Source organism: Lissotriton vulgaris, chromosome 9, assembly GCF_964263255.1.
Source record: "Lissotriton vulgaris chromosome 9, aLisVul1.2, whole genome shotgun sequence".
Classification (NCBI taxonomy): Eukaryota; Metazoa; Chordata; class Amphibia; order Caudata; family Salamandridae; genus Lissotriton; species Lissotriton vulgaris.
Genome location: NC_141697.1, coordinates 250,732,968 through 250,760,379, shown reverse-complemented (window position 1 = coordinate 250,760,379; position 27,412 = coordinate 250,732,968). Strand labels below are relative to the sequence as shown.

At 41.5% G+C, this 27,412-nt stretch overlaps 1 protein-coding gene across 4 annotated transcripts in view; it reads left to right on the top strand.

Moving 5' to 3' along the window:
- ENTPD5 (ectonucleoside triphosphate diphosphohydrolase 5 (inactive)) overlaps positions 1-27,412 on the top strand; it is a 408,239-nt gene that overhangs the window by 273,358 nt on the left and 107,469 nt on the right. For all 4 annotated transcript variants that reach the window (XM_086937471.1, XM_086937473.1, XM_086937472.1 and 1 more), the window contains one exon: positions 25,067-25,128. In XM_086937471.1, the coding sequence (XP_086793597.1) occupies positions 25,067-25,128 (62 nt within the window). The remainder of the gene's footprint in view (positions 1-25,066; positions 25,129-27,412) is intronic.

The following is a 27,412-nucleotide window of genomic DNA, read 5'->3' as shown; positions in this document are numbered from 1 at the left end:
TTTTAATGCTCTTGTACCTTGTTTATTGCCGGGGTTTCGCTCTTTGTTATTATTCAATTGTTTCAATCGATTGGAGATGTTATGCACTATCAATGTGTTTGTATATTGCTGATCTCAATTGTTAGAACCGGCTGTCTCTAGTTGGCAGAGGTATGCACTTCTGACAAATAGGGACACACCTTTTCTAGTCAGGGCAAGGGGATCACACCCTTTGATAACCCCTGCTCACCCCCTTGGTAGCTTGGCAGAGCAGACAGGCTTATCTCAGAGGCTGTGTGTTAAGCATTTATGACCACATACAGTAATAAAGTGAATACACTACAAATGGACACGACACAGTAGTATTATAAAAATAAGGATTTTTATATAAGGCTTAGCACAAGACCAAATAACGACAAAAATATGCACAATCTTAATAAATACTCTTGGAAGGGAAAATAATAGTTCAAATGCAGTTTCTTCTTTAGCACAAAGTCCTTTGTATCAAAAGCAACTCTTCTTCTTTAAAACACAGTTCTTGGCAACAATGTAACCCACAGGGGAGTCCACGACGTCGAGGCAAAGTTAATCCAAAGGTTCGGCGTCGACCGCGAGGAGCGCTACGTCGAGCCCGGAGTCACACGGACCCCCCACAACACAGTACCTTGGAAAATGAAGCACACGATGATCAGCGGCGTCGAGCAATCCGGCGTCGCGCCTTCGGTGTCGATCCGGCCTCAGTAGTCGTCGATGTCGATGATGATGTTGCAAGAGTGAGCAACGCTCACGGCGTCGAGAGGGCACGAAGTCGATGCGATCAGCAGCGGTGCAGACACGAGGTCCCTTGGAGCTGGAGCCGAACTCACTACTCACTGGCGTTGCTGCTGGCGCCGATCGGGCCCGGCGGCCGGCGTCGAGGAAGCGGGACACTGGAGCCGTTACTCACGATGTCGAGCTGGATTCAGCGACGTCCGTCGGCGTCGAGGTTGCTGGATTCTTTCAAAGGTGCTGGATTCACAGGTTCCAGCAAATAGCACTTTAAGCAGATGAAGTCCTTTAGCCCTGTGACTTCAACAGGAGGCTGGCACTCTTCCAGCCCTTGGAGATTTTCTTAGCAAAGCGTGAGAGTACACACACAGTTCCTCTCACCTGGTTCCTTGGCAAAAATAAAGAAGCAATGCAGGATTTCCCCCAGCAAACAGCACACTGGCAGAAGGGGTAGGCAAGCCCTTGGATCAGCAGGCTTCTTGTCCTTGGTTTCAGGGTTCCTTGTCAGAAGTGATCTAAATTCTTGGTTCAGGGGTCCTTCTCTTATACCCCTTTTTGGCTTTGATCCCTTTGTCTATGCAGCGGGATTTCCCAACATCCTGGGTCTGTTGTGGGTGGAGCCAGGCAGAGGCACCTGGCCTATTCACTGAGCAGGGCTGGGTCCTCAGACGCCCAGCAGGAGGTGGAGCCAGCATTGTCACTGGCAGGAGCAGAGATATCGGCCTCCTGGTAGGAGGTGGGGCTAGGATCGCCCATGGCAGGCACAGAGCCATCAGTCGCCTGGCAGGAGGTGGAGCCAGCATTGTATCAGGCAGGGCAGGCTATCAGCAACTACTCTCCCCCTACTCTCAACGCAAATGTCCCACTCATCCCACACTGACTCCTCAGACCTCTGGAGCCACCCAGCTCCTGTCACACACACACCAAACCAGCAGAAACCAGAAATAGTTAGACAAGAAAATAGCCACTTTCTAAAAGTGCTATTTTCAAACCCAGAGTCCAAAAACCATCCACACCAACGGATGCGTAATTAAACCCAGAGTTCAGGGATACCAAACTCAACATTGCACCATGCTCCCCGAGCCAGCTAGGATTATAGCATTAATAATCCTGGCAGCCCATTCTAACTAATGGAGAGCAGGTTACCTCGCAATAGCGAAAAACGAATATGGCTGTAATTCACTATTAGGACATGCCAACTTGGTCAGGCCTGTCCTACCTCATACTTACAATGCACCCTGCCCGTAGGCCTACCATAGGGGTGACTAACATGAAGTTAAGGGAAGGTTTAAGTAGGTGTACTTGCGCAGTCGGCGTGACAGTACTAGACTGCACGTGGGTCTGGCAATGGCGGACCCTCAGGCATACTTTTACGAGGCCGCTCTTGTGAGGGGCCCAACAGGTGCTGCAAGCCCACGAGCGGCAGTTGTATTTACAAGCCCTGGCACTCCTGGTGCACTAGACTAGGGACTGACAGTAAACCAAATAAGCCAAACATGGAATTCAATCGATACAGTAATTTAACATAGGGAGCACTTGCACTGTGGCACTGAACAGCAGTGGCACAGTGCCCAAAGCATATACCAGCAAAAACATCGTAAACAGTGGAGGCAACAGAAAAAAATGGAGGAGAGACTCAAGCCAATGATGTCAGGTCTAACATCACTAAAGAAAAAAAACTGCTTAAATCGCGATGTTGCGTATTCTCAAGGTAAACTGTACATTGTAGCTATAGAGGATTAGTGCTTTGAAGAGCTCATCCAAAGGTTAAAACAGCAGCACAAATACATACTGATCTCTGCCAACACGTTAGGTTCCAGGTTGTCCTAAACTTTACACGAGGATGTCTGTAAAACATACATTTTCTCCCAATCAAGAGGAGTGATGGTCATATAGCTAAAGTTCAAAGTAGAAATTTAGTATGAGTTTGGTAAACATTCTGGAATCTGGGTCTGAGCCCTGCTGTAGATAATCCATATGGCCTGTCTAGATAAATCATTGGTTGAGGGCCCATCTGTAAACCTCAGTTCTATGATATGAATGTCATATTTTTGAATCTGAATGGGTGTTGAACTTAACAATATACAAACGTATTTGACATCTCAGTCGGTTAACCCACCTATTTTAAGTGTCTTTGTGGGAGGTGTGGCCAAGCTGGCTGATGTGATAGCCACCTGATTTTCTGTCACTGCCAGGATCAAGCTCTCATATACACTCCTAACAATAGCCATCCAGGGATGAATGCACCTTTAGTTTAAATCAGAGGCCCCATGGGGCTGTATCCCTAGATCTTGGCAGGCTTGAGACTTGAGGTGCTGCAGCAGCCACAAGCTAAAATGGCGCCTGATTACACCTGACAGCTCTGGCAAAAGAGGGCTGCCTGGACCACTGAATCACTAACTTGACTGCGACTGCACTGGGCCCGAGGTGCTGGACCAGTGCAGTGTGCTGGGGGTGATGTGACAAAGATAGCAGGGCTGGGACACTGCTCTGCAGCACCTGAGAGGAGCTGGGCTTCTGAGCAGTGCCGATGAAGGCAATGAGGGGACAGAGCGACCATACGCAGGGGGGAGGCAGTAAGTTGTGAGCGGGCTTGTGGGCCTTTTGATATAAAGCGAAGGTGGAGGTCTCTGGGAGGTGGTCCATCAGCATGCCGAGTTATAGCGGTTCCTTGTGTTCCAGGCCTAGAGCCATCAAGGAGAGAGAGAAACGAGTGTCGAACGGCCCCACCACCTAATGTTAAAAACAGGAGACCCTCTGCTAGGCTGGAGGCTGAAGAAATGTCCCATCCAGTAGTAGCAGAAGGACCTTATGAGCTGAATGTAGACAGGCTGCCCGTATGTTGCTTGGATGAACAGTAAGGGCTTGGAGCCGTGACCAATGGCCCTGCAAGGATCTCGTAACAGGCCTTCACGCATTGACCAATAGCTTAGTTGAAGCTGCACAAACTGCTGTGCGACCGGGAGATGGCCGATTGGGATGTGCATATGTGAGGAACTATGGAACCCCAGGAAGAGACCTCAGACAGAGGGACGTCCGTGCATAGCCACCATTGCCATCCTGGCCTCAAAGCACTATGCAGACAAAGACTTCAGTGGGGAGGGATGTTTCTAACCCAATAATCTATGTTCTTCATGAGAGATATTCACTCAATCGAGCCCAAAATGGACGAACTGCATAAAGGTGTACCATTCTCCTAGCCAACAGGAGACTCCATAGTAAGTCATAGACCCTGGATAAGTAGCTCCTGGGCTATGGAAAGGCTTGCTAGATTACAGACTTTGCATTTCTACGGCATTTAATACACTGGCCTTTGCCCATGTTTGGAAACTGAGGTGCTGGTGCCTTGGCACTGGCCCCAGCCATACATGACTTCAAGAGCCATAGTGACAGACTGGCGAGAGAGAACAGAGGCAGACGTAAAACAAAATGTTGCAGCAAAGACCTCCTTGGAGAGAGGGGGCCAAGAAAAGTGCAACGGACCAAGCAGAATCTAGTTGAAAAGACTTGGCCTGTGGAGGAGATGAGCAAAGAGTCAGCAGATATTTCCTCATATAAGCTTTACAGGAGATCATAAATGGAATTAAAGCAGTTAAAATGGATTCATCTAGGGTGGAATGCCCTGCAGTTGGATCAAGCGATGTCCCACTAATGAGCTCCGGCCTGAGTCCCCTTAAAGTCTTGGCCACAGCAGCGTGAGATTTCCAGGACAGGTTATAATAATCGACATTGATGACTGAGTGCTTCAAGTGGTGTCCCCACTGTAGGATCCAGCTCCGAGCTCTGCTGCAAAAAGCACTCCTTCTTGAAACCTGTGCGCAACAGATGGCGCCCTTCCTGAGACCTGTGAGCAGCTCGTAATATTGAAAACAATGCCAGCTTCACATAATCCCTTGACAGGTTGGCAAGAGTGGGGCTGGTGTGGAGACCCTGCGAGTGATGCGAGCACAGCAAAATTGAGCGGAATATAGCCCACACTGTTTAAAGACCAATGGGAGGTAGCTTGAATGCCTAGCTTAGGCAGATTGTGGTGGTGGCACCATACTACCTCCCCTTCTATGGGGAGACAATTGATAAACAAGTATTGAGGCCCTAGCAAAAGCTCATAAATGTTTTTGCAGTGCCTCGTGGGGTGAGGTCCATCTGTTCAAAAGCCATCGTTGGGGACCTTAATGTAGACAAATAAGAGTACAGCCCCCTTCAGTCTGAACTCATGGAACAGGCGAAAACAAACAAATAATGACCTTGCAAGGCTGGGGGAGGAGGGATCAACCCCACCTCATTTGGAAGGAGACGCTCCCACCGACCCAAGAGCGGACCACCAAATGTACTTTTCTGGGCGATAATTACCATAAACACCTAAGGAGACAATCATGAGTACACGCTGGATATGCCTGGCCTGAATGAGTGAATACATTTTTTCCACTCAGTACAAAAGAGAGTTGGTGACCTTTGGGACATAGAGAGACATCCCCTATGAAAAGACTGACCCTCACCTCCAAAGTGACTTAATATGGTGAACAAGGGAGCGTTGGGTACGCTCGTTGACCTCCTGTGGCATTGCCCAAAACTCTGACCCTTCTGATTGGCATATCATTAACAAAATGTTCCACAGCAATATTCCTTTCCTTCACTACACTATTCTGGGCTTACCATATGCACTCATGTTCCCACAGCACTCACATGGGGACACTTTGACACTGACATTTTGCGCAGCCAAACAGACCATCCTTGCCCTTTAGGGGTAAGAGTTCGCCCTGGACTATAAGGCATGGCTACACTACCTTTGGCACCTTTTGAGGATGGAAAAGATCTCTGCTACACTAGAGGCAAGATAGCCAATGTTCAAGAAAACTTGGGGCCCATGTATTGTGCAGGAGTATGGAGAACTCTCCTGTCCTAAATATCTGAGAGTACTGTACCTTACAACCTCTCTTATCCCTCAGATATTGCACAGCTATTTCACTACATACAGCTGTCACTCTAGGGTTCTAACAGTACATTTCCCTGATGGTTGAAAAAGACACACTTTGTGGAAGACGCTCAGTGACTTAAGAGCGGGCGGTGTTGAAGGAGGGGAGGGAAGATGTCCCCTGTTGGGACATGACATTTGTTGCATTATTTTAGTTTTCACCTTTTCTGATTGTGTCCACCATCTGTTGGATGTAGGCGGTACATATTGTAAATCAGTAAACAGATTTAAACCATAAATATGGCCACCAAGAAAGGGGAAATCGCTGTTATAAAGGAAGATTGGATAGTTGCTTGGAAGACATACATCTTAAAATAGCCAAAATATTTACAATCAAATGCAGGCCCTGAAGGCAGACCTGGCAACTGGTCTCCCAGATGTCACTAAAGATTTGGAAGCCTTGGGTGAATGGGTGGCTACCAATGAAGATGATGTTACTCGGGTTTGAATTCCATAATGAAAAAAGAAGACGAGAGGCTTTTGCCAAAACAGGAACCGTTTCATTTATTTAAGCAGTACAGCCAGGAGAACCGTTACAGGCTCAAGGTATGAGGGCTGTCTCAATTTATATTGGGTTCACGTTAGTCTTCTATACATGTTCTTATAAAGCCATAAACGCATCCAGAATCCCATATAAGGTGAGGAATGTTGGTTGCTGCCTAAGAGTCAAAAATTAATGGTCACATGTTCCTATTGGTGGGTTGCGACCTTGCATGGACACAGTGTGGCCAGTGGTGAATGTGTCCAGATGTCTGGCTTGGGGAGCGCGTGATTACTACATGGGCTAGGTCCTGATTAGCTATGTATTCCTAACTCATGTGGCATGACTTTATGGTGGTTTTCAAAGCACACGTACCTCCTCTGGACCTATGTACTTTATTGGGGCAATCTCCCCAGACCATTGTGATATCGCTGCGTCTATCTGTGGGATTGTTCAAGAGTTTCCTGCCTGCTTGTTTGACTGCCAGCTACGCACCCTTCCACCTGTGACCTATCAATCCGTGATCCCGGGTCTAGGTTGCAGGGCCAGTCTGAGTACATGATTGCATCTCAAGGTAGATTTGGAGTTCGGGGTTGGGGATTCTATTAATAAGCATGATAGTTCATTTTTGACAAATGTATCAATATCCATACTAACAATGAATTTGTTGCTATGAGCCAGGAGTTCAATAAAATGCAGAATATTCGGGTCAAATTTGAAGAATTCAAAGCATTGTGGGAGAAATCTACTGATCTGGAAAACCGCTTGCTAAAAGACGGATCACTGACACAATATCGACGGAAAAATATCGACCTACACAAAAATCGACGTTGGAATATCGGAAGCAAGAATATCAACAGCCTATCTACAACATGGTAAGTACAAAAATATCGAAACAAAAATATCGAAACAAAAATATCGAAGTTAAAAATATTGTAATTAAAAATATAGTTTTTTTTTCAAATAAAAAAGTGTAAAATAAAGTAAATCATACTTGTAAACCAAATAAACATAGTTAAAAATATTTAATAATGTTTAAAATTAATAAATAATACATATACAATAATATAACATTAATTAAACATATACATAAAATTATAATATATACTTACCTAATAGGTTTTAAGAATTATTTTAATAACTTATAAATTATTAAAAAGTATTATAAATTACAAATACATCTACACACATCAAACAATAACATAAACAAAAAGTAAATAATTATATTTAATACATTAAAAAAAATTAGATATACTTTCAATATTTTTTAAATAATAATATACTACATTATCAAAAATAATAAAAATATTAAATCGCTAAATAAATAAAACTACTATTTAAAGTCCCAAAAAACAACAGTAATGATAACATTAGATACCGTAACACTTAAAATTACTATTCCAACTTCAGAAAATGCAACAGTGGGGAAAGCGTTGGATAGCGTAGGGATAAAAATGACTATTCCAACTCCAGAGGGGGCAACAGTAGGGAAAGCGTTGGATAGCGTAGGGGTAAGAATTACTATTCCAACTCCAAAGGGTGCTACAGTAGGGAAAGCATTGGATAGCTAGGGGTTAGAATTACTATTCCAACTCCAGAAGAGGCAACAGTCTGGGAAAGCGTTGGATAGCGTAGGGGTAAAAATTACTATTCCAACTCCAGAGAGTGAAACAGTAGGGAAAACATTGGATAGCGTAGAATTTAAATATAACATACTTATAAAAAAAAAGTGTATTTAAAATAATAAATACATCATTTCCGAATACTCATTAATAATTATTAAAAACATAATTACAATTGAATAATTAATTAACGATAAATAAACAACAAATTACCAATAAATACCAATAAATATTAATTAATAAATATTAGTCACCAAATAATAAATATTGAATAAAATATTTTTCATTACAATTTTTTAAAAATTATTTTAAATTAATTCACAATTAAAAAATATTAAACAATAAACTTATTTTTCCTACTAAATAATACTTTTTATGAAACATTGATTACCAATTAATTAAAAATAATTACCAATTAATAAAAAAGAATTACCAATTAAAAACATTAATTACCAATTAACAAATTTAATTACAAAATAAAAAATTAATTACCAATTAAAATAATTATTTGCCAATTAAAAACATTAATTACCATTTATAAAAATTAATTACCAATTAAACAAATTCATTACCAATTAAATCAATCATTTACCAATTAAAACATTACCAATTAAAAAAAGTAATTATCAATTAAAATAATTAATTACAAAATAATTATTAAAAATAAAATATTTACCCATTCCAATAAATAAAAATAAATAATTAATTATAATTAACTTCCCTCCCAATTCCCCTATAAACCCACAACCCGCTACAGAAATAAACACAAACATTAATTAAAATTAATTTATAATTCCTAAAAATTAATAATTAATTTAGTATATTTAAATTACTTCTCACCCTATTCTCCTATAAACCCACAACCCGCTCGGTACTAAAACATAAAATTTACTCAAAATTAACATTATTAATATATAAAAATAATACACATATAATTTAAAACCAGTAAAATACTTAACAATAAAAATATTACACATACATAATAATATAGATAACGATAATACAAATATCGGTATAGTAACTTCGATATTACTTACATCGATATAAAAAAAATCGATATTACTTACCTCGATATTCTGTCTGATATTCTTGACCTCGATATTTGTACCTTCGATATTTCCAACACAATATTTTTGTAGGTCGATGTTTCAAACTCGATATGTAGACTGTGCACCCAAAAAGACCACGTGATTTTTCGGAATGTCCATGAAAATTAAGAAGGTGATGACCTAGTTTAGTACAATAGGTACCTAATCAGCTTTGGGCTCCAGTACAGCCAGACTTACGACGTCCCAATTATTCATTCACACTGAGTAGGAGCACCCAGGAACTCACCAGGGCTAGAGACCACAAGACATTTAACTTGGGCTCCTCCCAGTTGCAAGATAGTATCATGCGAGAAGCCAGAAAACTAAACCATCTACTCTTCCAAGAAAAATCTGTTGATTTATTTCAGGAGCTTTCTCAAGCCACCTTAAACATGCGCTGAGTGTTGGCACTGCTAGCTCTGAGATGCATCAGGTACAGATGGGTCTTTCCCAGGGCTGGACTGGTCATACTGGGAATTGGGTGTTTCCCCGAAGGCTGGAAGGGTGGGCTGGTTATGGTATTGGGGACAGTTTTGCAGTATTGGCCCCAGTAAGAAAAAACAGCAAGCAAGCATAATTCACTCACTTTCCTGCCTCCCGGGGCCTGCCAGTGATTCACAGTTTCCTCCTGCTCCTCCTTCACCAAACTCTCCTTGTAATGGTCAGACTTGTTCACTACGCACCGTGCTGAGGCTGGGCCGATAAAATTGGCAGGGCCACTTTGGATTCCCAGTTCTGCCCAGGTCTATCCTGTTGCCGTTTGGTTGCAGATGGATTCCAGGTACTACGCAGTACTACACAGGAGGATGCACAAAAAGTGTTGGGACTCTCAAATGAAAATATACGGTCACCGACGAGGAGTGAGAACAGGCAATGTGAAAAACTAGAGTAACATCATGATCACTAAAAAAGGATGAGGCAAGTTGATATCAGAAGCCTAGAGAAAAGTGGGACTATCACGGTGGACAAAGCGCTAAGGAGAAAAGAAATACTTAGGCCTTTAGCATAGACTTTTGAATCAAAATTTTAACTTTTTACAGCCCACTGCAGTGGTGGGTACAATGCAAAGTGCCTATCTATGCTCTTGTTGGAGACTGCATCCTCTGATCTAAAGCAAGAGATTTACATATGCTAGAGTGAAGGATGCTAAAAGAGGGCATTGCTGAGAGCTGTTTGATCAGAGAAAAATGATATTGACGATGCAACGGTATTCCTATTCTATTTCTGATTTTATGTTCCGGAAAGGTTTGTTCTCCGGAGAGGTTTCAGACTCCTCATTAGATTTAGCCTACTCAGTGTCGACCCCACGGTTAGTCATAACATGGAACGTGAAAGGACTGAACTCCTATAAGATATGAAGAGAAATGTGGGAGTTTCTTCCCAATGACTTTTGTCTCCAGGAGACCCATTTGACATCCGCTGATACCCACACTATGAGACATGTGATTCACCCTGTCCTGTCCTATGCAGCAGCAACAATAAATAAGGGGGTGTTATGATTGGGTTACATAAATATTTCCAATACAAGGTGGTTAAGTCACACTGCAGCAAAGTTGAAGGTTGATACATCTATCTAGAGGGGCTCTGCCTTAAATATTCTCATTGCCTATGTCCCCAATCATGGCAAGTGCAATACCTACTTAAGCTTTTGACTCAAATTAGAAATGGGGATACCGATAATCTCCTCTAGGCGGGCAACTTCAATATTGATAGACATCCATAGGATAGATATTTCAGAGGGGGCATTCTCTCACACTGAAACAAGAAATGAAAGATTTAGGATTTAGGTCTAGTCGATCTTTGGAGGGTCAGAAATCCAAACGAGAGGGAATTTATGTTCTTCTTGCACATCTATAGATTGTATTTAAAGTGGTACCCAGGTCTTGGCTTGGTGAATATGACAACCTCCATCACAATTACCCAGAAGTAGGGTCAGACCATGCAATGCTGATCTCAGAGGGAGATCTAGTGTGTGGGCATTAGGGATACCACTTGGAAATTTGGTAAAGCTCTACTAAAATATTGGTTGTTCACATAGACATTAAAGGGTGTGATTATCAGTATCTTGATGATAATGATACAGGTGAGGTTAACCCTTATACAATCTGGCATTCTTTGAGGTGGGTTTTAGATTCAAGTGCATAGTGGGGGGAGGTAAAACTACGACAAATTGGGAAATGCCGTATACATTCCCTGGAAGCTGAATTGAACACTACTGCCAAACAACATTACCTCACAGGTTCCTTGAAAACCCTATCAAGAGTGAGTGCCTTGAAGAGCCAGATTGATCTCTTGGCCACAGAGAAATTGAAAAAGTCTTACTGTACCAGCGGCAGAGATTTTTTGTACTTATGCCAATATGGTTGTGCACTTCTAGCAAAGGTAGCAGATAATGTTTCAAGAAAATCCCAAATCTTGTGGAAAGTGAAGGCCAAATGATCAGTAAGCATATAAATAAAGCAATAGTTTCAGAGATTATTCAACAGATAACATGGGTCCTCCCCATGGAAAGCCCTGAAAGCCAGCATCAAAGCTTTAAAGTTAATACGATGTTCCAACGGGAACTAGTGTATGTGTGTCAAATGTGGAGAAATATGATGGCACTTCGGGACTCTCCTGATTAGTCTTGTGCTGCATCCTGGATTAACTGAAGTCTGTGTATCAAATATGCAGGGAGACCAAGGTAGAGACTGTTAAAATAGCCTAGGAGAGAAGTGACTTAAGAATGAACTACTGTGTTCCTAGTCTCTTCAGGAACCAGATAAAGAAACTTCTTTATGATTTTCATCTTCAGAAAACAGACGAAATTTGTTTACCTTGAGCTGCAACGGAGAGTGGAATCAAAAATAATGCCCAGATTTCTAACTGTGGAGGTAGGCTTAGGAGGAGCTTTGTGTTCCATAGGTCACCAAAGGGAAGGCAGTGGGCAGCCTTTTTGGTTAAAAACCAAAACTTCAGTTTTTGTTTCAAACAATGTGCATCTATCCAAGCCGCAACACCTCTAAGATATTCTTTAAAATTGTATAAAGTTGCATCCGTGTTATCTTAGAAGGAAAAAAACAATTGTTTGTCATCAGCGTACAACACTACCTTGACACCCCAAGATTCAATGAGATTCGCCAAGGGGGAAAGTAAAGATTGAATACGAGCGGGGTCAGAGCATATCCCTGTGGAACACCACATATCAGTGGTATAGGAGATGAAAAATGCAGGTGTAAGTGCACCCGTTGGGATTTACCCTCCAGGAAAGATTTGACCCATAAAATAGCCTTGCCTTGAATGTCAAGACTGCTAAGTCTTTTCAACAAAATAGCATCAGATACAGTGTCAAACACTGCTGACAAATCAAGGAGCAACACCGTAAAAGGTGTGCTCTTTTACAGATTCTCCCTGACTAACTCTGCCACCTCCAGAAGGGCTGTCTCCATGCTAGAACCTGTCCGAAAAACTGGCTGGGAAACATGATTCACCCTGTCCTGTCCTATGCAGTAGCAACAATAAATAAGGGGGTGTTATGATTGGGTTACATAAATATTTCCAATACAAGGTGGTCAAGTCACACTGCAGCAATGTTGAAGGTCGATACATCTATCTAGAGGGGCTCTGCCTTAAATATTCTCATTGCCTATGTCCCCAATCATGGCAAGTGCAATACCTACTTAAGCTTTTGACTCAAATTAGAAATGGGGATACCGATAATCTCCTCTAGGCGGGCAACTTCAATATTCTCCACAAAAGGGGACAGTTGTTGATTTGCTAATTTCTCCAGAATCTTTTCAGGAGCTGGGGGAGAGATTTGACCTACCATTGCACATCATACTTGTGTTTGCATTAGGCTTTCTCAGCAACAGCAGAAGAAATGCCAGTTTCCAACACAAGGGAAAAATATTTACAGAGGCATTCCATATTTCAGTGAGCGGGGTTAAAGTAATGAGCCATGAGTCGGAGGGGGGATATTTCATTTGGAGAATCGGATTTGCATTTTAATACCTCATTCAAGTAGCGTTCTCCAGAAATAGGTGAAAGTTCATAAAAGATTGACTTATAACGGAAGAAGCGCAAGGAATAGTTTCCATATACTCCATATCAACTAAACTAATAACGAAGGTCTTCGACAGAGACTTAGTCAAGGAAAAGTATAACTTTGCTCACTTTGCCACAGGATTCAAGCTAGCCTGGCTGATGAGGGGTGTTACCCTGAAACTGGTCCCAGGATGCTTGTTTCCAGTCCATGGAAGACCTGGCTTGGCAGTTCGGGCTTGACTGTTCCCATGAGTCACAGGGTCAAGGATGATTCGCATATATCTGGGTCTGAACTGGGGTGGCAAAGTGAGCTAAAGAACAATGATGGATTCAACCCAGCACTGTGATCGGGGGTGATTGTCTGAAAAGTTTCAGTGCTCTGTCCATCTCCTTGCGTTTGCTAAATTTGGAACCTTCCCATAAAAAAAGACTGATAACCTTTTTATCAGAGTTCAGCAGAGGGTGTGATTGCCATTTTTGTCCATTGGAGTGACACAAAGGAATTTAGTATCTTAAATACTTTTTTGGGAGAATCCGCCTCTGCTTTGATGTGGTGAGTTTTTTATGGAAGCTTCTAAGCATTGTTTTGTAGAGAGTCTTTGCATTGGAGTCATACTATTTCCTCCTATTGAAGTCTAATTTTTTGCATAGATTTTAATCCATTCTAAGGAGAGGGGAAAGCCAGGGTGCAGACTGCCTCATTCTTTTTGCTTCCTACTTTTTTAAGGGAGAGGTCTAACGAGTTAGAGGTCCAACTATCAAATTGCAAGAAGTCTATTTCAGCTGCTCCTTGTAAAGTCGGAGGAGCGGAACTAAGGGACTGGTCCAGAGCTTCCTCTTGACAGATTCTGACACTTTCTTGTCATCTCCTGGGGTAGAGGTACTCCTAGTCTGTACAGAAGGACCATGAAACACAAAAGAAATATAAAATGATGGGATCAAATCAACTGTTCTGACCGAAGGTGTATTGTTCGGAGCCCAGACTCTTTCTGGACTCCCCGCATGGTGGCTGCAGGGAATGGGTTAGCTCCCTGCTCCAGTAAGCAAAACATGTAATCTTGTCATATCATTTTTGAGAGAACTTTTTCCTCATCGTGGAATTGTACGGTGTCCTGTTTCTTTGAAAATGCAAAATAAAATTGTAAAAAAAAAACCAGAACCATACCTTGGGATTGTCCTTATTTCCTAAGGCAAAACTGTTGTCTCTACCTGGTCTGAGGACCTTTCTGTAGAGAGCCATAGGTGCTGCAACACTCTCTGTTGGCTGGCATTGACTTCCTCAGGCGGTGGCTTGTTCCAGGTCTTGCCGCATCTGACCAAAGTTCAATTTCCTCTCACAGACGTCATTTGGAAATTACGTGGGCCGGTGTTGTCAACTTTGTCTTCTGGCTCTATTTTGAGGAGTATGTATGCGTCTTTTAAAACGGGTATTGCCCATTTTTGTCCATTCAAGTTGAAATGGGGGCCTCCTCTGTCCTTAATGTTCTGAGAGCATAGAAAATCAATAACTGGTCAAAAGTTTTGTTTTTTTAAAGCTAATGTCACCTCACCACAGATGGGTTGGAAAGCTAAAAACTTGAGCCATTGCATAGGATAGGTCCCCCCTTTTAGGTTGTATCTATGACATGCATCAACATGTCAGGGGTGAATTGTTTGTTTGAGGCTCTCTGGAGGTTCTGTGGTTTCTGCCTTTAAGGGTCGGTTCTGTGCCTGGACACTCTAAAAGAGTTAAAGAAGTTGGAGACATATTTTGTCATATCCCTTGATTCAATTCTCTGGGCATTCCCTGAATACGAAGATTGTTATGTCTGGTATGGTTTTCCAAATCCTCACATTTAGGATTACATGTTGTTCCACAAGCAAGAGGATTTGTTGCTGTAGAGTGTTGAAGTCTTTTACCTACCTGTCCATGCTTACTTCCAGGAAATACCTCTGTATCCGAAATTTTAGACCTCTTTTTCAGTTCCCTGAGGTCTTGGAGTAAATAAAATAAATAAAAATTCCAATGATATTTGATTGTTTTTCAGATAAAAGACCTCCGACACAGGGCCTGTTGATATGAAAAAACAGGACTGCATGCATCAAACATTACAGACCGGTTTCATCCCTTACCCCCACACATCCCTCCCTTTGCCTCCCCTCCAGGTTGATTCCCCTAATTAAACCCATCGCCATAAATAACTTCAATGGTGTCTGAAAATGATATCATGTTCGTTAGGCCCCAGGGCCCCCTCCTAGAGTTTGAGTAGTTAATCACAGAGACCCGAGTCTTTATCAATCAAATAGTCTACCAATGACTGCTACATTTCTTCATATCTGAGGTCCATTTCACCAAGTCCCAAGGTTAGTTTTGTCATGACTAGCCTACTAGCTCATTCTTGCATGATGGAGTTGTTTGGAGATTTCCATTTGAGTGATATTAATTGTTTCGTTGCCAGTATCAAGTTGGTGATTAACCTCCAGTCAGACTAATGCAGATGTTTGATCTCAATTAGACTGATATTAAGTATGATGGTTGATGAATGCAGCCTCATTGGGCTTCCCACCACTCGTATAAAATGACTGAGGATCTCCTTCCAGATAATTGTCAGTCTATGAAATGCCCATCACACATGTAACATATCCCATATGTATTTGTCGTGAAGGTGTGGTATGCCATCCACTGAAAATGTTATATAGTAGTTCTCTATTCTGCAAGCTGTTACAGACTGAAGGGACATTTACTCAAAGCTTACAATGATTAAAGGATTAGACGTCACATCATAGGAGTAAATCCCAGAGCATCCAGAACCCATCCTCTGACCATTGCTCAAATTCACCCTTCACAAGTTGAAGTTATTTTTAGAAATTATTTCAAGAGAAGGTACTCTTCATTTACATTTCATGACATTACTAGACACACATTCGTAGAGGTCCACAATGAGTGGGCTATAGAATACATCAATGATAATTAATGCATAAGAACGAAGTTCCATAAAACAGTAATATATGTGGCAAGGCAGAGCTCATGAGAAGTGAAAAACTAGTGAACACTGAATTAAATATTTTACAGGATTGGTAAGCTCATAGCATAGCATAGTGAGAGTTCAATTGTATTATAGGCACACTGTATTATAACAAAGGTTTTGCCAGGTCGTAGATACTACATCCAGGCATCAATTTGGTCGACGCGTGGTAAACAGACTGCTTGAGGACCAGGTCTCAAACATGAGCATGTATGGTGGATACACCCTGTGTGACGAAGAAATTGCTCCAATAATTGGAAGTGAGTCCGATGTTTGAACAAGATCATTTTTCTACTCATTTTTTTCACATTCCCCTCATCCAAATTTCTTTGTCAAATAGGGTATAATCACCGTACAGGTTCTTATGAAGACCCAATTCTAAAGTAATTTATATACCACAGGTCGAAATATCTACATTATACAGAATTGATACATTGATGCAGTAATCTGTTAAAACTTGTGTGGTAATATAAATTGCCCAGACAGCAACTGAACTCTCGCTAGGCTACATGCTTACCAATCAGGTTTATTAATTATATAGTGTTCACTTATTGTGTACTCCTCATGAGCACTACACCACCACATATATTACTGCATTCTGGAACACAGTTCTTATTATGCATAAGTTATCATTGATGTATTATATAGTCCACTCATCGTGGACCTCTATGAACATGTGTCTAGTCTTGTCATTAACGTACATGAAGAGTACCTTTTTTTGGCCTCTTCACAAATCAGAAACAATTACTGAAAATAACCCCTGACAGAGTCAACTTGTGATTATAATTATTCTTCTCACCAGATTCTGAGGAATATCAGGATACTTTAGTGCCTTAATAAATAATTCATACTTCAGCATTCCCGGAGCAAAATCTAGATTTCCCACCAATGGCAAGAAGGGAGAGGGGAAAGTGATACATTTTGATCTTCTCAAGACCATGTCCCACGCTTTCATTGTAGGCCTTTAAATTTCTGAGAGACCGCATACTAGGGTCTCATTTTCTTTGCTAGCCAGGGTACAGCCCATGGAGTGAGGCCTACCAATGCTGTGTCTACGTGGATCCAGCGGTGCTCAGGCTTGCTTAAAGACCACTCAAATAGGATTCAGAGGTATGCTTCCTGTAATACTCTGATGTTGGGTAGACCCAATCCACATGAGTGCGTGTTTCTTTTCATGATTTTCTTTTATTCCTGTGCCTTTTTGATCCACCACATGGATGTATTAATAGCTTTCTGCAGGGCAATTATTTCGGTTTCAGGGGCTTTCTGTCAGGATCTCTACTCGACCCCAAAACACAGGACATTCACAGTGTGTGGTGACACATGGCTTAGGGCAGAAAAGAAGAAGATTCCATTTGAACGTTAAAAAACGAGCGAGAGTAGTTCTAAAAATGGCGGCCAGAAAATGATTCTTAGCGCGTAAGGCTGGCGTTCTAGTTGTTGGCTGAATCAAGAAGGTTCAGGTGCCGGTGCCCGTTGAACTACGCACTTCACCTGAGGAACTTTGAGGATGAGATGCGAGATTCGAGTGCTGCTCAGGTTATGATCCGAACCTGGCAGAACTCGACAAATTTAGAAGCGCTTTGGAGGACTTGAAATCAGCGAGCGAAGACAAGAAAAACCGTAAGACTGTTCTGCTTTTTAGAAGAGAGAGAGCAGTTATTAGTTGCTGAGTTGTTAGGAAATGTTTGCTCTCTGAAAAGGCAGGATAAAACGAAGCAACCCAATTCTCAGTTGTTAGGGTTTACGGAATTGAGTTTATCCCCAGTAGAATTTAGCTCGTTTATTTAGTTGTTAAACAGGGAGTTGCACCATTAATAGGTTATTACCTCATAAGTACCCGGATTAAGAACTATGAGAGAAATTGTTTAGCAGGGTAAAAAAATATTGCATATCTGAATACTCGCCATTCTGACCCGAAGAGTTGTGAGCAGCAAATAAATAGAATAAAGGAAAAAAAAGAAATTACAAGGTTAAAGAAGCCAACTTACCATCAGCAGAATCCAGATTAAAGCAGCAACTGGGCATACTTGAGGTGAGAAACCTAGAAAATAAAAGTGATAGAAAGGAAGTCAAACTTAAAAAAGGTGGTGCCTTGAGGAATTTCAAGCTTTTCCGGCGCACAGAGTTGGAATAAGGATATCCATTTTTCTGTGAAAATTGAACTTGCCGATATTATCTTTTAAGACCTGATGAAGTTCCCACGGTTTGGAACGAAACACGTTGGCTGAGCTGTTTGTTCTTATGAGGAATTGTATTCGATGGAAGAAAAAGTAGGAGTAAAGGTTTTTGAAATAACGAGACTGACTTGATTTCATCACCTGGCGCACCTCCCTTTGCTTTATGGATTAAAGATCTGGAGCACAGGGGCACCGCACAACAGTGGGTGTTGGAGTGATTTTGTGTTGGGCTCTTGAACAATCGAAACTACCTTGAGGCGCAGATTGGAAGGTCCGCCGTTGGGTTATTTTCCTTTGATGAACCTATTAATTATTATTATTATTATTTTTCCTTTCTTTAGTAGCCAGAACTCTAATGGAGAAAGAACCTACTCATTTTAAACAGCCACTATTTCAAGGATTTCCGGAACGCTAGAAGATTAGGAGATGTTTTGATGTATATTGGCAGAGCATTCCAAGCATTTGTTGCTCCCCACGCAAAGATTCTGCCTCCCTAAGCAGAACTTTCAAACCTAGGGACATCAGCAAATTTGGATGATGCAGACCATAAGATCCTGCCTGGTATGCACCATTTGAAGCTGTCTTGGAGAAAAGTTTGTCCTAGGTTATTTAGTGCTTTATAAGCAATGCAGAGTGCTTTGAAAACAATCGTCTGTCTTATGGGAAGCCAGTGTAGTTTCTTAATGTATTTAGAAACTGAATGATATTTTGGAATATATATTTAATAGCAGTTGAGGTGCTGCATTCTGCAAAGTTTGCTGTTTGTTCAGTACATAATGGAGAGCATTAAGGAGCAGGTCATTGCAGTAGTCTAAACTTTGCCATCACTAATGAAGTGACAGGTGTTTGCTGAAGATTTGCTGGCATATTAAGGAAAAATCTTCTTTAGTGGCCTGGTGTGAAAAATGCAGAGGAGGTCACTGCGCTGAGATGGTCGATTTAGCAATGTTTGTAATCAAACAGAAACTGGTTTGTTTTTTAAAAATAATTTTATTTAGCATTTTCAAAGAAACATGACACCGTACAATTCCATGATGAGGAAAAAGTCTCACTCAGAAATGACATGGTTGGCAATTACATACACACATACCAAAACAACATATCTTCCCCTCCCAGTGTTCACATGATAATTACATTTCAACTGAGCTTTCCTCAGAAGCGGATGAGGACCTAATGTGAATATCAGATGCACGCAATGTTTTGGACCTAGTCATATGTAGTCCTCATGCCCTATGTAGTTGCTTGATGTGAGTAGTGAAGGGACGCCATATAAGATCAGATTTGGCTACCCAGCTCGCAGAATAGCTGTCAATTTCACCATAACATGTAAGGACAGAACCTTCCCCCACTACAGGTTCAAAGTAGGAGGTAGTGGTTGCTTCCACATCTGCACACGCACAAACGAGCCGCGAAGAGCAGTTGTGAAATGAGACGGCCCTGCAAAGGTGTTGCGGGAAAGATTCTATCAGCCCCTGGGTTGCCCAGAAGAACTGTGAGTGGTGCCAGTGGAAAATAAATGTTGATGTACTCTGAATCTCAACCCAGAACATTTGAATCAGCAGACAGGACCACCAGGTATGGAGAAAGGTGCCTAGTATAGTTCTGTTTTAAGCTGAGGGCAATGGGGGCAGTGAGTTCATGCTGGGCAGCAGGAAAAATCTAGGCTATATATATGGCTGATGCTCATTGGACGATCTATAGATGACCTGGGAGGTAACAGTACTCCATCCTGATTGGATGGCTTTTGAAATGGTAAGAGTGAGATGTGACTGTGCTCCAAACTCTGTTTGATTTAACTTTTCGAATTGAGATAAGGGAGAGTGAGTGAGGGGAAAACAGGGTGAGTTAGATAATAGGGGGAGGGAAAGGGGGCTGGTTAGCCACCCAGCTCACCTCAGCTACCTACCACAGCCACAGTTGCCACAAACCAGTTCAGAAATCTCAGGAGGCAGCATAACGTAAACCCTCTCATATAATACCCAAACTAATATGACTTGGAATCACTTTGTATATTGTATGACAATGGCCTAATCCCTCGAAGAGGATACATATTTTAGGAGATTTTAAGGAGAACTAAAGCATATAACAGTGCAGAGATCTGCATGCTTCAGGAGACTCACCTACTACCTAACTCCGATCAGCATAGGTTTTGCTCCAAACACTTCCTGAAGCTATTCCATGCAGCGGCACCAAATAGGAAAGCAAGGATGGCAATTTTGTTAAACTCAAAGCATGCATTCGTAGAGCACCACACTAAAGCTGAGATGGGTGACAATGGATGGTCACCCCGTTTTACTGGTTGTTCTCTGTCCTCTGTATGCAGGGCATGAAGTCTTCCAGAGAAAAAACATTCAGTAGCTGGTTGATTTCATGACTTACCCACTGATAATAAGAGAGCTTAATTTGGTTATAAGCCAAGTCACAACAAAGGTTAGTGGGAACATCTGAGCTTTCAGGGGGTCAAGGTAGATGCATGGATGGTGGTGGACCTGGGACTCGTGGATGGTTGTAGACGCCTGATATCCTCTATGCATGAGTACTCCCACTACTTAGCTGCCCACTAAATATATACCTGTATTGACTTTATGGTAAATGTTTGATACAGAAGGAAGAAGAGGTTGACCAGTTTGACATTCTTGGATAATAGCCCTCTGTTCATAACCATTAGGTGGCACAGAATCGACAAACAGTGAGGCAAGGGCTGGCAACTAAACGATCATCTGCTGAATGACCAGCTAGCAGTACATGAGATCAAGAATAAAATAATGTATTACCTTACCCTGAATGTCATGGGTGATGTAGGAAAAGAAATAGTGTGGGATGCTGTAAAAGCAGTGATCAGAGGTACATTAATACAAGAGACGGTAAGATGTTAACACCTGAGAACACTTTCATAAATTTGCATTGATGTGACTCAACGCACTCCAGAAGGTTAATAACATTTACCACAAAACTTTTTCCCCGCGGGAAATCACAACGCGGTTGTTACAACGACCGCATTGTGATTCCCCATACCATTACTCCACATGTAGGAACAATGACTTGCGGAGGGGGGAGGTGTTGGCTTTAAAATTCAACACCTACCCTACTGTCCTCACAGACTGGAGTAGGAATAGTAAATTATACTATTCCAACATCCAGCGCTCGCCTCCGCTAGTCATTGTTCCGACTTGCGGAGTAATGGTATGGGGAATCACAACGCAGTTGTTGTAACAACCGTGTTGTGATTCCCCGCGGGGAAAAAGAAGGCGGTATATCGACGTATATTCACACCAGAAGTGTAGTGAAACACCTTGCCTAGCAAAATGGGAGAGCGACCTAGGTATTTCCCTAGGCCAGAAGTAGTGGGGAGATATTTTTTATAAAAGCCATTAACCATCCCCAACATGCATGGGGAGGGTATTAGAAGTTCTATACAGGTAGCACTACACGCCAATCGGGCTACATACATTTGACATAGGCATTGACCCAATCCTACACATACTTTGAACCTGTCTGTAGCTTGTACACTTCCGGGAGAAGATACTGTAGACCATTACTTCAGCTTTGGGGCACAGATCTAGCTAGCTAATATATTGGGGATAACTTTAGAGGAAGTGTACCCATTCCATTCTAGTGGAGGTAGGATGGTATCTGGCCTGCCCCTTGATGCTAAACAGACCATCTTGGCACTATAGCACTTGGCACTATCATCAGCAGCTACAGAGGATGTGGGTGTTCTGGGTCATGAGAAATTAATTTGATATGGCAGGCAAACGTTATAAATTAAATAGGCTATGAACCCCTCTTTAGCACTCCTCAGCAGAACCCATAGAGGCCTAACCTTCCCATGAAGATTAAGAGCTCTAGGGTTAACTAACAGATGTCAACCTACATGTTCCAGATGACAATGGAGAGTGATTGAAACAAGTGTGTTTGAAGTAAGTTTGGTGCATAGGCACACCCTTCGTTGTATATGTTTCAAAATCCGGCAAAGCTGTTGAAATATAAAGTTTGTGTGTGTACCCTAATGGGCACAGGTCTTCATCCTTGCAATGGCCATCTCAATACAAGTTCCTATTTTTCCACATGTATTGCTTTCTTCCTGTAACATAGCCCATGGTAGCTTAGGACCAATCAACTTTGAAACAGTTCATAAGCAGGTGCAGTAGGTCAGTAGTAAGTGGCTGCTCCAGAGATATTTGCATTTTTTGAATGTCACAAATGTTACTACTGGTAGGGCTGGCAAACCCTTTGGTGTCATGGTAGTCAGTGTAATAGATGCTGTTTGGATCGGATAATAGCCCTTCTGAATGCCTTTAGATCATTTAGTTGATGGTGTGCTATATATATCTGGTAAGGTATTAGCGGTTAAAAATAATTTATGATCAAAGAAATAGTACAACTTTCAGAACATGTATAAACAGGCAGGTGAACTTAGATGTTAATGTGCTCTTCGGAAGTGGTTTTCTGATGGATCATTTGGATATTTTCACTCAATGCGTTCCTATAGTCTTCATTTTATGATGCACCTGAAAACAGATGTCCATAATTATTAGTGGTTACCCTTGTAATTCTTAATGTCATATTTCTTGGAGAATACTCACACAGGTGGGATTAGGTTAACGTAGTATGCAGGTGGTGCAAGTTAGGTAGCATGAACACACCACAAAATTGAAAGATGTACTTTGCTGATATTTAGTTGTGTAATAGTTTTCTTTTTTCTTCCATCAAACTAACATTTTTTAGGGTTAGCTATGCACAGCTTTATCTGTCTGGAGGACTGCATGGCATCAACGGTGTACTGCCTATTGTACTTTTTCAGAGAGCGGACTTTGGGTCAAACCCCCTCATCCACTGCCTTCCATGTGTTTTTCATAATTTTCTGTACCTCGAATGGACTGTCCTTCGAATGGACTGTCCCTCAACACCATGGTATTTCATGGGTGATTACATTGTCCCATTAGTGATCCCACGTTAGGGGTTGGTGATGAGAAAATAAGTAGTCATGTTGTTTACACTGCAGATGCAACACGAGCCAGTATTTGTTCTTTGACGTACATATTTTTTGCTAATTTATAGCTTTTTTTGTTAGGAAGCTCGTGGAATGCATTACTTGTAAAGACCGCTCTATCCACTAATTACTCTTGCACATTAATTTGTTTGCATGTTGAATGGTCTGTCTGTGGTTTTTGTTTTCAAAATGAATCCATGGACACACTAAGGTCTTCATTACAAGTTTGGAGCTAATTTCCAATCTCTGTTCAAACAAGACTCTACACAGTGGATCTGAATTAGGAGGTGTGTGATAATGAACATTCCTTCTGTGTTCCCTTGATATATTCTGGCAGGTCAAACCTGCTGGCATCGGGGGAGGTGGGTTGGCAGTTTTCTGGCAATGAGGCAAAACATATGAATTTTGGTGTGTTGAAAACGTATTATGCTTGTTATTTTCATGTTGCGGATTCAGAATCTGAGCTATTTACCACGCATGGTAAACACCAGACCCCGCGGTAATGGTATTTACCATATGTCCTCAATAGCTTACCTGATTCCCCTCACACTTGCAGTGAGGGGCATAGGCTTTCCTAAAGATTCAGCAAAAATAATATCTCTTTGTCAAAAATTGTATGCAATATTTATTCGTGCATACCTTTTAAATTCACCACTTACAATACTAACCTCAACGGACACCTTTCCGAAACACACTTCTTCTGGGGTACAGTCTAATTCTGCTAATGCAATCTATTTAACATAAGGGCACATTCTTTTGGTTTATATTGTTGTGCCCAAGGTGTTGCTTCATTGTGGGATTTTTTTTCAAGGGTAACCAGGGACAATATATAGTGTTGTCCAATTGTTACCAAACCTATTGATTTTCCCGGTGCTTGTTGCTTTTTAAGCTGCAAGAGTTCTCTTGGGTAGAGGTCCCCCCTTTTGAATGCAACAATTTCTCCATGATCCCTTGATCTCTCTTTTTATATTCCTCTCTTATTCTCTTGTACTACCTGCGAATATGGAATGTCACATTGCGTCGTTACATCGCATACCTTTACAAGGCAAGTCGTTACAACAACTTGCTGTAGGGGGCGGTGGATGTTTGAATAGTATAATTTACTATTCCAACTCCAGTCTGTGCAACAGAAGGGAAGGTGTTATATTTTAAATCCAACACCTTGTGCCTCCAACAGCAAGTCGTTGTAACGACTTGCGTTGTAAAAGTATGCGATGTACCAACCGCCTTGTAATAGCATGCGATGTATCAACCGCATTGTAATAGCATGCAATGTATTGTATGCGATGTAAGGGATGTCTCCCACTACCTGCCCAGTTACCTCCCTGTATACCGGTTTGTCATCCGAGCACAGATGAGATATTGCATTCTGCTTGAAAGAGGCCTGCTATTTGTGGTAGCAGCATCCTTGGATGAATAATCCTGAAGAAGCATTGGATCAAAAACATAGTGTTAATTACCAAACAACAACATTAATTACACAAACACAGGACCAACACTGAAAGTGCATGTCATAAATCTATTTGCTAATTGCACCGACTACTATTGCATCAGGTGGATAAAATGGAAGCGGATAACAGAACTAGAAAAATAGAGCACTTGGTCACAAAGTGTCTTTAGGCAACTAACATCGTTTTGGCATGTAAATTTCCACTGGTAGATCTGTACGCTTTTTGTGCAAGCAAATATGTGTCCGATGTCTCCAAATATCAAAGATGCTTGGTGAAGCAGTGGGTTTACTCTGGTGAATTGTTTTATACCTGTCCCTTTGTGTATGATGAGCTGCTTTCTGATCTTGGGTTCTGTGTGCAAAAGATGGAATAGTGGAAATGCGCATGCTCTGTCAGAGGCTTGTCTGGTGCTTGAAAGGGGGAAATATTCACCGGGGTGATTTAAGTGTCTTTATTGATGGTGTTGTGATCATAATTCTGATTTACCACTTGCTTTATTTGCAGCTATTTGGGTTTAGGTCTGAAAGCCGCTCGTCTCGCAACATTGGGAGTCTCAGCAGAAGGCGGTAAGAAATACAAACTGCAGGAAGACCTATTACCAGCTGAATGTTTCACCTCTTTTGTTCGGTTTCTTTATTGTACTAATAGTATACTTTTGCTTGCCACTACCATTTCCTTTCATACCCACTAGTAGCTACCTCTCTTTTCTCCATTGCATTTTTATTCGATTTTACATTCTTCTACTCACTTTTTTCTCTCCCCTTTTTCTTCAATGGAATTCAGTGTCTGGGTTGATGAAAGATTCAATAAACTTTACCAAAGATCCGGCCAACCCTTAATCCAGCTACTCGGAGGCACAGACAAAAGACTCCTTAAATATTCTTAGCTCACCTTCACATAGCATAAAGTCTGATCCCAAACTAACAATGGGTGCTAGAAAGCAGACCCAAAGAGCCAGGTCTTAAGACGTTTAAAGATCTGTATGTCCGCAGTGGCACAGGATTGCTGTGGGAGTGTATTCCAGTTTCTAGCTGTCAAATAGGAACATGAGCTGCCTCTTCAGTTTTTCCTTCTGAATTGAGAAATGAACACCATCAAATCAAGGAGCTGGAGGACCTGAATGACCTGGGTGGTTGGAAAGGGGTGAATCTGTTGGACAGATATTGAGGGCCTTTGGGGAAGAAAGCTGTGTGTGTCAGAGCCAGACCTTTGAACCTCACACGTTCTTTGATGGGCAGCCAGTGCAGTTCTTTTAAGACAGGTTAGATGTACATTCTCCTAGGGAGTCGCAACAACAGCCTGGTGGTGGTGTTCTGCACCAGCTGTAATCTCTTCTGGAGTTAGGCAGATAGACCCCAGTATAGTAAGTTGGCATAGTCCAACCTAAAAGTGATCAGGGCCTGGATCACTGTTTTTTGCTGTGTAAGAGGGAGAAGGTAACAGAACATTTTAAACATCTGTAGCAGGCCAAAACAGGTACCTATTACCCCTGCACCCTAGGGGGCAAAAGAAGTAGAGTTGTCAAATTTCACCCCTAAGTTACGCACTGCACTACGCTATGAACAGCACTGACCGCGTCCAGCTCTCCTTGTCTTAAGGAAAAACAGTAAGTCTCCTGCATCATAAAATCCATGATCCCAGGAGAACTCACCATTTATTAAAGCATTTCTAGCTAGAGCTCTGTTCTTCAACTAGAGTGCAGGGTCATCTTTGGTTGATTTTATGGCCGCATTTTGTGGGTTAAAAATGTTAATAGGGACACAATTTTTTTTTATATTAAACTTTGTTCATTTTTTAATTTCAAACTTTTATTAACCATTGCAATGTGTGAATTAATTAAATACATATATGATCATAATTATTGGTGATTTTTTTTACAAAGACAATAAGTCTGCTTTAAATATGTCGACAAGCTAACTTCTTGATAAGCCAATAAGTGTTCTGGCCTTTGACAAAGTCATTAAGATTGCCTTACTTAAAATAACACCCTTTATATTGTAACATCACATTGTCAGCCTACTGGAATTGGGTGCAGGGCCGAACCGCAAGCCAGCTCCTGCACCCAATCTAACAACAGGCATGGCCAAAGGACGTGCTCAGTGGGGTGCTAGCCAACCCCACGTCACGCAGGGCGATCAACATCTTACTTTACATTAAACAAAACATAGAAGATAATTGAAAAAAACAAAGGTTAAAATGATGTTATAATCAGAAGTTATAATAGGTTCTCTTCCAGGGGATCCTCATCATTTGTCCTCAGCATTGCATGGTCCTGTCCAAACACAGTTTTCCTGCAGCAATTTTAAAATTGTACGTATGTTAATCTAATTTAGTAAAGTAGTATATTGCATATATCTACGCTGCCTAAAGAAAAGGCTAACAAAAATGGTTAGCTTATATTTATTTTCAGTTTAAAAAAGAAGCTAATGACATGAAAACTAGTCACTGAAATAGGATTGACTACAGAAAATCTTTCACAAACCTTTTTATAAAGGAAAGTTAAGTCTCAGTATCCTCTTTGGAAACTTAAGATAGTCTTATCTAAATTAATGGGACCCCCTGCCTCTTATTGAGCCCATCTTAAAGCTTCTCTACAACATCTTACATGGAATGTGGCTATCTTAGTCGCTAATACCTCAGCGTGCAGAGTAAGTAAAAATCAGGTGTTATACGCTACTGAACCAAACACAGTATCCCATAGTAATCGAGTGGTAATGAGAACTCATACCAGATTTCTTCCAAAGGTAATCTCTGTAGGAAAGTGCTCCTTTCTGCATGGTTGCCCCCCCCCCACTTGTTGCCTAATGTTGATGAACTTTGACTAAGTGTGTCCTGGGTTCCTGCCAAGCA